Source organism: Trichoplusia ni, chromosome 3, assembly GCF_003590095.1.
Source record: "Trichoplusia ni isolate ovarian cell line Hi5 chromosome 3, tn1, whole genome shotgun sequence".
In the NCBI taxonomy this organism is placed as follows: Eukaryota; Metazoa; Arthropoda; class Insecta; order Lepidoptera; family Noctuidae; genus Trichoplusia; species Trichoplusia ni.
In genome coordinates, this window is record NC_039480.1 from 3,314,735 (window position 1) to 3,329,297 (window position 14,563).

At 34.9% G+C, this 14,563-nt stretch overlaps 1 protein-coding gene across 3 annotated transcripts in view; it reads right to left on the bottom strand.

Annotated features, from left to right (window-relative positions):
- LOC113508908 (nuclear pore complex protein Nup98-Nup96-like) overlaps positions 1-8,671 on the bottom strand; it is a 56,384-nt gene extending 47,713 nt beyond the window's left edge. For 2 of the 3 annotated variants that reach the window (XM_026892081.1, XM_026892078.1), the window contains exons 1-7: positions 8,506-8,671; positions 3,702-3,826; positions 3,161-3,289; positions 2,556-2,645; positions 2,045-2,164; positions 1,500-1,634; positions 655-794 (exon numbers count right to left, since the gene is read on the bottom strand). In XM_026892081.1, the coding sequence (XP_026747882.1) occupies positions 655-794; positions 1,500-1,634; positions 2,045-2,164; positions 2,556-2,645; positions 3,161-3,289; positions 3,702-3,744 (657 nt within the window). In that variant the 5' untranslated portion in view covers positions 3,745-3,826; positions 8,506-8,671. Of the gene's footprint in view, positions 1-654; positions 795-1,499; positions 1,635-2,044; positions 2,165-2,555; positions 2,646-3,160; positions 3,290-3,701; positions 3,827-7,400; positions 7,810-8,505 lie in introns of those variants that run through there. The other variant, XM_026892080.1, reaches the window with a different exon arrangement.
- Between the last annotated feature and the right edge of the window lie 5,892 nt (positions 8,672-14,563).

Here is a 14,563-nt window from a genome sequence, read left to right on the forward strand (position 1 = left end):
GAATAAATATTTATATGTTAGTTAGTGGTATGAGTTGGTAATATTGAAGAGTTGTAAAGGCTGAATTTTGTGTAAAAGTTTTGAAGTTATACTATTTTTGGCACGACGAGGTAAAATGATGGAAGTGATTTATTTACGATGCGCGAGCACACCGACACCTGAAATTCTACATCGTGAAGTAACTAACCTTAAAAGTAGTTTTATTTCAATGACCCTAACGTAGTCGGTAAAATACCTTCGTAGATTGGAAATTGTATAGTAGTTTTATTTCAATGACCCTAACATATTTGGGAAAAGGTTATAATGATGATGTAATGCTATAGTAAGGCCAACAAGACGAGATAAAGAATGTGAATAAACTTTCAGGGGTTCATAACATTTTTATTCGAATAAACTCTTATAAAGTTCGAATTTTGTCAAAAATGAAGGAATGAACATGTTCACAACATGGCGGACCAAATGTTGACAACTGCCGTACTGACTGCTTTCTTGTACCACGAAACACATAACGACAGCTGTCATCGACCAACTCACGTCATAACAGCGCGTACGAGTGATAAGGACAGGGATAATAATCCCTCGCTATCGCAATGTAACTCAGTAACGGTCCGCTTGTTTACGTTTTTCCTCCCGTGTCGTTGGCCGTATAGTTACCTTCATGCAGGTGATACAGTGATGCTTGATGTTGACGCTCTGCGAGGTCCCGGACTTGACCACCACGTCCGTGCCCACCACCGGGTTGTACTTCACGTGGGCCGTGCCCGGGGCCGCCTGCTGCTGGCCGAAGCCGCCCGCTACCAGGACAAACATCATAATATCATTAAGAATAGGGTCATTTATGTGTACAGAATAAAAGAGAATGCGCCTGTTTCACAATCACTGATTTCCCGTTATCTGGCAGATAAATTGAAAAAAAAAACCACATTATTTATATGAAAGAATCTATCAAGTATTGAACGGGAAATTATTTGGCAGTGGTGAAACTGGCCTTTAATATGATAAATGCTAGTAAAAAAATGTACTGACTGTAAGAATGGAGAGACCCGATCCTTTTGAAAGGCGTCCTCTGGGAGACAGGTCCAACATGCAGAGATCTTGTTGAAAACTTTAATCTTAAATGGAATTACCAGGGGCCATCCACCCCTGCACGGTGTAGCAATGCTATGCATTTCCACGTGTCAGTAACTAAGCGCGGCTGACGTCACACGGCGGTTCAGGTTCAGTCAGTATGAGTCTGACACTACCTGCGGCCGTGAGGAATCTCGCGCCTTCCCAAAAAATGATGATTGTAGAGTTCGTGTATCTATGCAAAGACGTACTAACGCTGTCTCACTCACATATGTAGTGGTGGGGCGGTATCAGCCGTCAGTCGTGGGATGAGCGAAGGCGCAACCGGACGCGGTATACCTGGTGTGTCAGTGAGCCAGTATACGACTACATACCCCAAACCAGGTTAAGGCAGAAGCACTAGATTTGTCCACTACAAGATGCCCCCTTACCAGTGTTGGTGGAGAAGAGTCCCCCCCCGCCGAGAGCGGGCGCCTGCTGTCCGAACAGGCCGGAGGCGGGCTGCGCCGCGCCGAACAGCCCGCTCGTGCTCGCGCCCGCCGCAGACGTGTTGCCGAACCCGAAGCCTGCGGACAAATACACGTATTCAATTATAATCATCATCATCCTAGCCTTTAACAACATTGTTAAGTCGACCGGATTCAGCTAAGTACCAGTGTTTTACAAGAAGCGACTGCCTATCTGATCCCTGTTACCTGGGCAACACGATACCCCTTAGTTAGACTGGTTGCCTGACTTTCTAGTTTCTGACTACCTGTAAGGACTGCCAAAGATGTGTAAATAACAACCATGAATTTGGGCCTTTGTGTGTTTGGGTGGGTGAGTTGGGTGTGCGTGTGAGTGGGTTTTCACATCCAAAGAGCTGAGCATGAATTTCTGCGACGTGTGTTTGAGATTGCTGTGTATCTTGTGCATCCTATAAATATTATGGAATACTATATTTTTAAACAAATCAAATACAAATAAGAGTCCATACCTGTAGGTTTAGCGCCGAAAGCATTTTGGTTGTGAGTGGCGCCGAACAGTCCTCCGCCGACAGTCGATGTGTTACCAAAGAGACCTCCACTGGCCGGCTGAGTGGCGCCGAACGCGAAGCCTAGAGGGCAAAGTTATTTGTTCATGAGTCACTGATCACTGCCTACCTTTAATTTACATTGCTACATGAAGAAAGGCAGGTGCCATGGTTAACTGCAATACAACCGTAAATAGCAACGACAATTTGCGGTTAGATTACAGTTGAAATGCAATTATATTTCACACACAGTTTATGCATAGACAAGGGGTGAATGTTTTCGGGAAGATGCCCCCTCTCATTTTATATTTAAGATCTCAACAAGGCCTCTGTATGTTTGACCTGTGTCCCCATCCACGCTTTAAAAAAGGACCAGGCCTCTACCAATGAAGGGAAATAGGTGGAATTTATTATACATGATTATTAATATCTTCATAAACAACCAAAATATTGATTCAGCTTTATTAAATCATACCTGAAGTGCTAGCGCCGAATCCGCCGGACGATGTAGACGCAGTACTCCCGCCGAAAAGACCTCCCGACGTATTCGTAGCGCCGAAGAGACCTGTTAACGAAATTGTTTTATTTTTATGAAATATTTTACAAGCTTTATGCGGATATAATTCAAATACTACAGGATTAAGATAAATAGCAATTAGTCAATACCATAACTGTAAAGTTTGACAAGTGCCTGAAACACGGCCTATTTGAAATAAAAAACTTTTTGATTTTCACCATATTATTTAAAAGGCCGACTACCTTACTTCCACGATCTATTTTTGGGGTAATCATAAAAACTAGAAAGAATGAAAAAGAAATCGAATTTTGGTCGGTCGCTAACTCTGAGGTCCTGGGTTCGATCCCCGGTGGGGTCAATGTAAAAATTCACATTTATACATTGTCTCGGGACCTCGGGTATGGGTGTTTGTGGTACCTTCGTTGTATCTGAATTCCATAACACAAGTGCTTTAGCAACTTACTTTGGGTTCAGAACAATGTATGTGATGTTGTCCGCATTTATTTATTTATTTATATAGGTCATAGTTTGAAATTTATTTCAATCATCTTTATGCTACATACCTCCGCCAGTAGCGGGTTGCGTGGAAGCCGCGGCGCCGAAAGCCGGCGGTGCGCCGAATGCACTCGTGCCAGTCGCCGGCTTGAAACCGCCGAACGGTGAGGCTGCTGTTGTACCGGCGTTGAATGATCCTGAAAACGAAATGTTGAATGTTTTTGAAACACAAATGAATCTAACCATACTAATCCAAGCAAGGAGTTTCACAAGCATTCAACGGAGGGTCACACTAAGGAATCTAATCAATTCAAGTCTGGTCTGGGTCAGGTTATAAAAATTCAAGTCACATGCACAAAGCCAGCACGACTCAGGACAATCATTCGTGGATCACACAAACGCTTGTCCTACGCGGGGATCGAACCAACACGTCCCGCACAGTGGGTTCCGTGTAATCGTTAAGACTCTTTAAGCTTTAGAATCACACTTAGCCACTTGTATTTATCTCTGCATTACTCTAAAGCTATCTGGTAGACAATGCCTCAGGCATTAAATCCGCATTTATACATAGTTTCATGTGCAAGAAGTATGAATACAAACAACACTTACCAAAATTGGACGTGGTTGTACCGAATGCTGGTTTCTGAAACATGGTGATGTGCTTAAACTGCTACTGGTGTCCTTATTTATAACTCGAACGGATTCTAAACTATCAGACGATCACCATTGTGGACCTGTAACAGAAATATTATATGTTTACTATATTAAAAAATGCATAAAAAAAAGCATTCAAATCAGTATATTCTTGGGTCTAGCCCGCCACACTTGCCCGTCATTGCAACTCCTGTAAGTCAGGATCTACAATGAAACTAACGAAAACCACCGAAACACTTAAGTTCGGTGTCCTACGGGAAACAATTAACTGCCTTGGAACCCGCAAAGAAATTGATCAGAAATATTGAAATGAAACTACTTTTACGGATTTTTTCTCGGTTTAAATTTAGATTTTAGGTCGGACCACAAATAATTAATTAAAATATGAAGGTAGAACGAGCAACATCTTCAGTCAAGACGAACGCTATCTCAGTCTGCCCGTGACCATGATACCTGCAAAGGTTTCGAAACTTCGGGAACTAAAATCTAAAATGAAACCGCGATAAAATCCGTAAAAGTAGTTTCATTTCAATGTTTAACATTCGCGTAAACCTAAGAAACCACAATGTAATCAGAAATAGTTAAAAGGAGGAGTAAGAAGAAATGTTCCACTTCCCTCCATAGCAAGCGGGAGACAAGAGAAGAAATAGCTAGTTGTAGCAAGGAAAAGAGATTGACAACGGAGTTAGGCTCGGTTATCAGGCACAACGGATATTAAATTGGTATAGTTTAGGAGGAATTTAGTGATGTGTACATATTAAAATTATATTTTTGAGGACGAAAAAAGACAGACAGACAGTCTATAACAGAACTAAGCTGAAGAGTTTCGTTTGTTTGTATGTGCAAAACTCAGGCACGACTGTTTCAGTTCGATAAATATTAATTTAATAACCCATTAATTGAGTCATTATTAGTGAAACATTCACGCTTTGATAAATATGAGTAAAGCAGAAATGAAATATGTAAAAAAAAAGGCGCTGAATCAATGGTTACAGTTACGTGAAAGTCATGTATATAATCATAACTGCGACGACAAAGTCGGAGACAAAAACTAGTCTATATATCTATTTCTATACTAATATATAAAGCTAAAGAGTTTGTTTGTTTGAACGCGCTAATCTCAGGAACTACTGGTCCAAATTGGAAAATTATTTTTGTGTTGAATAGACCATTCATCGAGGACGGATTTAGGCTATAAACCATCACGCTGCGACTAATAGGAGCTAAGATAGGTACAATGGAAAATGTGAAAAACAGGGCAGGTATAAATCATAACTTATATCTTCTACCCACGGGAACGAAGTCGCGGGCAACAGCTAGTATTGTTTATGTCATTAGAATCGAACCCAAATACGCAGTAAAAATAACCACTTAGCCACTGCGTCTATCTTATCATTAATAAAATTTTAGATAAGATTAAAAGTGCAATTTTCCTTATTGAAAAGACCTTTGTATTTGCTTTTAAAAAAACCCAGACTCAGAACAAGCATTCGTGGCACACAAAAATGATTGTCCTAAGCGGGGATCGAACCCGCGGCTAATAACTTAGACGCTATGGTAGCTTTACTTGATTTTTTCGGACATTAACGGAACTGGAATAATTGTCTTATTCAGAGCCAAGGCAGGTACTAAACATAATTTAATTTATTTGTTTTACGAAGCAGATAATATTTGCATGCAATGAATAAATTCTAACCCAAAGACAGGATTCGAACCTGGTACTCCCGGCTTTATACGCCAGTAGCTTTTATTTTGCGATTGATTTCTAATCAACTATTCTACGCCGCAGTAAACGTGTGACGTCATAGGTTATACCGGGTTCATACCACCACAATCTTCAGTAAGACAGTTGCAATAGGGATGATGACTTGGTATAAAAAGAAAAAATCTCATTAGTCCCTCAGTTAGATAATTGAAAAGTATGAGACACGTATTTGTTCCTTTTTCAGAAAAACTAGAATTGACAAAGATAAACTGCTTTAAAGTTTAGGAGACGGGGCTTGTGACGTAACGATAGAGTAAAATGTATACTCAATTGTGACGTCACGCATCAGTTTCATTCACTGTAATTTGGAAAATTTATGTTTGCGGGGCAAATTAAAAAATACGTATCCATTATTATACAAAAAACTACAAGACGGACGCTGCAAAAAAAATAGTCATCATCCCTATTGTGTAAGCGAAACAGCACACTACAATATGTAGAATGCCGTCCCTTTCTACAAGTACGTACATTCTTACTTTAAGGCGTGGTCAAGGCGTTTTTAATTTGTGTGTATGTTGTAACTTTAATAAAATCGATATTTACTTTGATAGTAACACATTAAATCTTAATTAGTCTTTAAATATGATATTTTTAAGTAAAATATTGAACAGTACTTTAAGAACGTAGGGATTTATGACGCATTAACAGACTTTAGGGACGAGTGCAAAATGTGTGACGTCACGAATTAAAATTGCAACGTGAATAGAAAGTTGAAACGTTATTTCTAAATCTTTATCTAATTTCTATTCAAATTCTCCATGTTTTCAATAACTTAAGGGATGGAAACGACATTTCTTACACATCTTCGTCCATAATGTAACTTAGATAACTACATTCTAAGATCAGTGGTCGCAAAATGTGTGACGTCACGAATTAAAATTGCAACATTAATAGAAAATTGAAACAATTCTGAAACCTGGTTTTGTATAACTTATTTCTATGCAAATTCTTCATATATTCAACAACTTTAGGGATTGAAATAACTTTTTTTACACATCTAATCTATACTCTATACTAATATATAAAGCTGAAGAGTTTGTTTGTTTGAACGCGCTAATCTCAGGAACTACTGGTTCGAATTGAAAAATTATTTTTGTGTTGAATAGACCATTTATCAAGGAAGGCTATAGGCTATATATCATCACGCTGCGACTAATAGGAGCGAAGATACAATCAATCACGTGGACGAAGTCGCGGGCAACAGCTAGTTTCATTATATAACTTAGAAAACAACATGCAGAGATCTAGAATGTGACATTTTGAGACAGGGAGTGACAGTCTGGAACTTGTAACTTGGGTCCTAGACCATCATCATCCTAGAACTAGCGTTTGGTCTAGAGAATGGGAAGTTACACGGAAGATTAATTTGCTGTGCCCTACAGGGTCCTTGAAAGCTCTAACCCATATTGTAACATCCATGTAAACATTGTGGAATGAAAATGAATAATATGAATATGTGATTTTAGAGTCCTAGGACCAGAGATCTGTTGTTTGATATTGAGAATGAGGAATGTTTTAAGTAACTTATGCAATATGTATAAATATTGTAATCAATCAATCAATTTAGAATATTGATGTCCACTGTTGGACACAGGTCTTTTCAAGGTGCGCTTTATAAGTTTCGTAGAGCTAAAAACCGTTGTATTACAATACGTTAAGGCAAATCCATTATTCAGTGTGGTTTAGTGTAAATTTAAAATGAATTTTATTTTTGTTTTAAAGTTATCTAAGTTTAAGTACCCTTTAATAATTGAATCGAAATATTGAGAAACCCGGCAAGTACAAAGAAATTGAACCTTATATGTACCAAATTGATTATACTAAATAAAAATAATAAAAACTAAAAAATATAGTGTAATATATAAATATGAATTTAAACGAAGACTTACTTGCAAAACTCAAAACAATTGAATGTTTTGAGATATTAAATAATATACTAAACAGAACAACTTTAAAGACTTTCACAACTTTTTTAAGAAAAATATACAAAAATTCTGAATATGATTTGTGTGTTGAAAATGTTGAAATGTTAGTAAATCAACCTCATTCAACTCCTCGATAATAACGACCAGTATCAACGGCAGATACAGTTAAACTGAGCATAATAGAAATGTGGGCCATATTTATACCTCACCATTTTCCTTATAACAAAATATGATGCAACCTCCTTGATAAAGAAAGTAATCAGGAAGAAAGCTGTTTGCCTTGACCAAGAGAAAAAAAAGGTGTAGTCTTTGGTTTGGATTGAAAGCTTTCTACAGAACTTAGAATTAAAATTCAAAAATAGGTTTGTATCAGGAATTAAAAGGAAAAAAATGTTTTATGTTGCACAATGTTTTGTAAATATTGTGCAATCGTTTCAATGCAATATGTTTATAAGTAGGTATACATATATACATCATGCTGCGTCACGAATATACCTACAAATTCTTTCGCGATTACACAATCTTTGTTTACAAACATTCAAAATACTTTTAAAAGTAACGTTATAATTTATAACACACGAAAACACAATTTACGACAATATTTTCGTAACAAAACTTGTGTTTATAACCTCACCAATTTACGAAAATAAACTTTTTGTCGAAGTATTTTGTTTAACCTTACTTCGGCTTACGCAGGTAGTTATAATAAATATTATTTATAAGAATTGATATCATTAGTATAGTAAATAACACAAAAATTCAGATTTTCCAAAATTATGACATATTAGACGACCAAATTCAACTCCCGGGAGGTCACCGAAAATACAAATTTGGGGAAATTTTTATTACGCATAATATTCAAACTATTAATAACCTATACCTGTGTTGTTAACATTCATAATCAACATCTTATGCTGAAGCATAAATTGCCGGTAAAATTAAGTTTTTTGCAATTAAAGTAATAAAAGTCGAAATAAGTGTTGAACTTGATCGAAAAGCGGTTACACCGTTCAAATCAGTAGGTTAATGCAAACACAGTCATTTTTTAAAGTAAATACGTGATACTTACAGAATCAATGCACAAAGACACGGGGAACCCGTGCGCCCCAATGTTTTCTTGATAAAATATTAATGAAACACGTTTTAATTATCACTTATTTGCTAAATTCAGCGAAAACACCATGCAAAACCACTTGCACATTGATAAACCACAGATAATCGAGAGTTATAGAGACTGGAATTTACTATGGTAAAGGGACTAGGGATGTACAGTCTACTTTGGTCATGAAGATAAAAGATAAAAGATAAAAGATAAAAGATAATTTATTTTGTGAAAACACGGGTATATGTTTACAAAAAAAAAAACACAGGTATTTTTGTTACATAAGGTGGTAAAATAAAATCAGACCCATACATGTTTTGCCAGCAATTGGCGTACAAAATTTTTACAAATATTTAAAGTGAAACGTCACAATATAGGTAGAAAAATGTTAGGCATCATTTAAATATTCATTAAGAGTATAAAAACTTTTCGCTACAAGATATTCTTTGAATTTTAATTTAAACTTATTTAAGGGTAGGGACTTAATCAATTTTGGCACTTTGTTATAAATGATAGGCGCTAGACAAAATACGCTTTTATGCATTAGCGCAGTGTTGCATGGCACAATGCATAGTCTGTCATTATCCCTACGACTACGACTGCTTACATCAGCAAGGCGACTAAATAATTTTGGGTTACTTTTAACAAAAGTAGCAACTTCATATATATACAAGGAAGGTAAAGTTAATATTTTAAATCTATTGAAAAACTGTTTGCAACTATCAGTATTTTGAAGACCAAACATTGCCCTAATGCATCTTTTTTGAGATTTGAAAACTGTTTCTCTGTTGGCCGAGTTTCCCCAGAATATTATTCCAAATCTCAGGATGGAGTGAACTATGCCATGGTATGCTGTAATTAGAGCACCAGTGTCTACAATAGCTGACAGTTTGTACAGAGCATATGCGGAAGAGCTAACTCTTTTTGTGAGTTCCTCTGTGTGTGACTTCCAGTTTAAGTTCCTATCAATGATAATGCCTAGAAATTTCGTTGTAGTAACTGTACTGAGTGATGTGCCTTGGTAGTTGATTTCAAAATTTGGAGTAGCTATACGTTGACTAAAATACATTATTTTTGTTTTGTCTAAATTAATCTTGAGGTTATTATTATTCATCCATTCTATTAGAGATTGGATGGTAGTATTAATTTCGTTTTCGTGTGACGTCTCGTCTTTGGAATCTACGGTAACTGTACTATCATCAGCAAATAGCGTCACTGGATATTTGGTGACCAATGGCAAATCATTAATATAAATAATAAAAAGTAGCGGTCCTAATACGCTGCCCTGTGGCACACCAAACATGACTTTACGTTCATAAGAATTAAAACTTTCCTCACATTTTTTGGCTATATTTATTCTCGTAATTACTGTGTGTTGTGTTCTATTTTTTAAATAAGATTCCATTAATTTGAGTATGTTGCCCCTAATACCGTAGGACTCTAATTTATTAAGTAGTATGTCATGATTAACATAATCAAAAGCCTGAGTCATGTCACAGTAAATTGCACATATAGGAACTTTAGTATCAACTTTGTTGATGATATTTTTTAAAAAGTCAAAAATGGCCATGTTAATCGTTTTATTTTTCCGAAAACCTTTCTGTTCTTGCGTTAAAATACTGTGTCGTTCTAAAAAAATATAAAGTTGTTCATAAATATATTTTTCAAAAATTTTTGAGATTACTGGGAGAAGGGCAATTGGTCTATAACAGTTCATTGATTCCCTGTCGTCTTTTTTAAAAAGCGGTTTAATAACGGCAACTTTTAATTGATCGGGGAAAGTGCCTGTTGAGATACATATATTTATAATATAGCTCAAGTGAACACATATAATGTCAGCAACATATTTAACAATTTCAGTGGAAACTTCGTCATGACCAACACTGTTAGAGTTTTTTAGTGATTTTATGATCTTTAAAACATCTTGTGGAGTACTTGGTGCCATAAATAATGAGTTACTGCAGTTATTAATTTTAAAATTTGTGCTCTTAGATCTATTTAACGGTTGTATTTTGTCAACGAAAAAATTGTTAAATGAATTTGCTATCTCTTGTGGATTATTTATATGCTTATTATCAATTTTTACGGAATCAATAATGCCCTTTGGAATATTTGTTTTATTTTTGTTTATAATATCCCAAGTTGTTTTTGATTTATTAGTCGATGTTTTTATTTTATAGCAATTTTGTGCGCGTTGTGTTAGTTTAATAATTTTTCTGTATTGTTTATTATATTTTTTAAATTTATTTTTATTTATGTCATTTCGGTTCAGTCTGTAATTCCACAGTAATTGTCTTTTCCGCTTACTACACTTTTTAATTCCTCGAGATAGCCACTTTGGTTTTTTTACAATCTGAATATTTATTTTTATGCGAGGAAAACATAGTTTGTATAATAACATGAAATCATCCATAAATGAATTGTAAGCTTTATTGGCATCGTTGGTATTGTACATTTTAGAAAATGATAGACTTGTTAAATAATTTCTAAATTTTGCTTTGTTTTCTATGTTGTAGTCTCTACGTGTAATTTGCCATTTATTAATAATAAAAAATTTATCTACTGGAAATTTGAGTAATTGTGCTGTGTGGTCAGATAAGCTGAGTTCGATGACATCTGTCTTAGATTTTTTGTCAATATTGTGGGCAAAATTGTCTATACAAGTTCCACTAACGAGTCTAGTCGGTTGATTTAATTGTAGTTTCAAATTATAATTCAAAAGCAAACACTCAAGTTCAAGTAACGTACTATTATGTTTAAGGCAGTCTATGTTGAAGTCACCTGCAATTATGACGCTTCGCTTTTGTTTCATTACAATTAAAATACGTAACAATTTATCAAATTGTTCAAAAAACATATTTAAGTTACTAGACTTTGGTACTCTGTATATACAAATAACAATTGTGTTATAATTAACTAATTCTATGCCACAGCACTCGAAAACCCCGCTTATAGAACATTTAGAAATAGCTAAAATTTCTTTACAATTGTGACTTTTTTTTACAAGTATGCAAGTTCCCCCCCTTTTACTATTAATTCTACTAAAACTAGCGGCTAATACATAGTTTGGTATTGTTAAGAATTGTTCGCGTCCTTCCGACATAAAATGCTCCGATATACATATGACATCAATATCGTTGGATTTTTCTCGTAGTTCTTCCAGACAGACGGTGAGCTCATCAGACTTATTTAGAAGGCCAGCAATGTTTTGGTGGAGGATGTTTATGTACTTATTAAAGAAAAAACTGGGTCTTATTTTCTTGATTTATTTTGGTCGCGTGTATCGTCTGTTCAGATTCTGTAGTTGCCTCTGTGCTAGGAATGTTCCTTGCGATGTCTTTAAAGACTGTTTGCATGCCGTAATTATTGACTGATCTAGTAGTTCGACTGAACATGTTATAATCGCATGTCAAATTTTGATTCGAATCAACGTAATACGCATATCCGTATGTGTTTATGTCAGTGCAGAGGAGATGATTAAACGTCTCGACGCGACAATTATACATAGACGAAAAGTATGAGAGCTTGTAAGTTGGAACACATATTATTAAGTTTGTATGTTTTATTCTTTCTAGATTCTTTCTTATATTTTCTACTAACGAAGAATAATTCTGGCTCTTTTCAAAATCAGTTCCTCCAATTAAAATAACACAATAGTCGTATGCTGTAAATTCCTTCAATTTATCTTCTAATTCACAGATCATATTTTTTATTCCACAATATGGCTTCAAATAGTGACATATTTCATATTCAGAGTTATTATTAAGTATTTTCTCCGCTATTGAGCGTATTTTATTTATTCTGTTTTCACTTATAATACATATTTTATTTCGTTTCTTAATCTCACTATTTTTTACTTCTTTTTTTCCGCCTGAATAACAAGAAGTAACGACAGTGTTTGTAATATTCTGAGCGCATGTGTCAACGACTCCTTGCTTTATTGAGCGGGAACAAGTAGCTGTTGTAGATTGTCGTGAATGTTTAGGAGACGATGTTACAGGTAAGGCTGTTTTATTTGCATTGCTTTTTTGTTTCTTAGATATTTTGGTTTTTCGAGCAGTTGTTTTAGGTAGCGAGCTATTTGTAGCTATTGTACTTTTTTCATCATAATTTTCGTAATTTGTACTTTTACCGTTAAACGGTTGCTGTTGTACCGCCTGTTTACTTAACAATTCGTAGCACTTTTTTAATTCAGACTTTAGGTTCTCATTTTCTTCAAACAGATTATCAATTTTGTTATTTGCAGACAGCAATTTCACTTCCAATTCAGTTATTCTGTCATTCAGTGTTTCACAGCAACTGTTGGTGCCATCTATTGAGGTATATGGCAAACTTTGCAATGTTGTTTCAAATAGTGTGCATGAAGAAAGATTCGATATATCATTACATGAAGAAGGTTTCGGTTTAGACCGCAAAGTAACGTTTTCAAATTCCATTATTTTATAATCATAAGCAAGTAAAATACTCAAAAATATTAAGTAAGTTGCCAGGTTACGAACTCACGACCATCCAATTGAATAAAATTTTCATCATGTAAGTTCCATCTCTCAACCACGACGCCACTTGGTTATATTAAAGTCTGCCGAAATACGAAGATAGTTTGTAAAATTTATGGTGTGTTATTATAAGGGTATTTTTTTTTTTTTTTTTTTTTAAATCTTTATCACACTTATATCACTTTTTTCGTGTTGAACAAAGTTCAGAGTTCCAGAAAGCACTTTATTTACTTAACGTTATTGTTTGTAGTTAAATCACAACACTGACGAGAAATTTTTTTACAGAGATATCTTACTTATTCACTTTTATTGTTTATATTTCACTTTTTTATCATAATATCAAATCGTCTATAGAAATTTATAAAAGTATTTTAAAACAGAAGTTGTTTCTAGTAGACAACGTCACTCTGATGCACGCTGATTTCGCACTTATTCCAAGTGCATAACCGTGCGAGTTCCGTGCACTCAGTTTGGCGCCGTTGTTGTTGCGGTAAATTTGAATTTAAAAAAATAATGTCAATGACCTGTAAGCTTCTTTAAAAGTTTGAAATTCACTTTAAACACAAATCTTGTTATTTTATTAAGTTTATGTAGCACTTTTTAGTTATATTTATGTTATTCTGACACTTTTATAACTGGTTAAATGTTTCGGCGGGATTTTTCAAGTATTCACTATCTTGACACACATTCGGCAGAAGCTTTTTAAAGTCTGGTTTTTATTAGAGAAATTGTGAATAAATGTTTTTCACTACATTTGCACTTGTGGACTGCTACTAAACATGTACTTTAAACACTACGTAATGTAAAATTAAACTGTTTAACTATTTTTAATTATATTTTTTTACGGAGCTAATTGTACTCGTGACGACAGCGCCACCAATTCAATGAAGAGTCAAGTTATGCTTGTGTTGTTCTTGACTGTAATTCCGAAAATAAAATTTGCTAATAGTACAATGCTTAAATGAAAATTACTATAGGTACAAATTTTTTAAATTATGAGTTGGTTGAATAAGACGAGGGCGAATTATTAAAAGAGTTGTACTTCAGAAACAACTGAAATGATTGAAAATGACTAAAATTGTATGGGGTTTTAAATGACTATAGGTTAGCACATACTCAGCTTTAAATAGCAGTAGTTGCTCGGTGACCACTTTAGGTAGCCCACGGCTAGCATTTTCCCGCGGGTTTGCAATCGAGGACAGCCTAGTGGCCTTTATTTTATAATATTCAGAACTTAAACTTTTTTTCATTAATTTATTAAGAATTTATTTTTGTTAATATTAATTATTATTTGATTTAATAACATGCAACTCATTTGCGTTATTATTTTTTAAATCTTTTTATACATTTTTTTTTGTAAGTATAAACCTTATGCAGGTATATTATCAATTTATTGAAATACTCTGCATTAGTATATACACTCGAATTTGAAAATTGTCTGGACTTTAAAAGAGACTGCGACCCCTGAGTTTGTTTCGACATTTCTTCTTAGGGTAGTCAGCTAGGAAATGTCGGCTCCATCGTTCTCA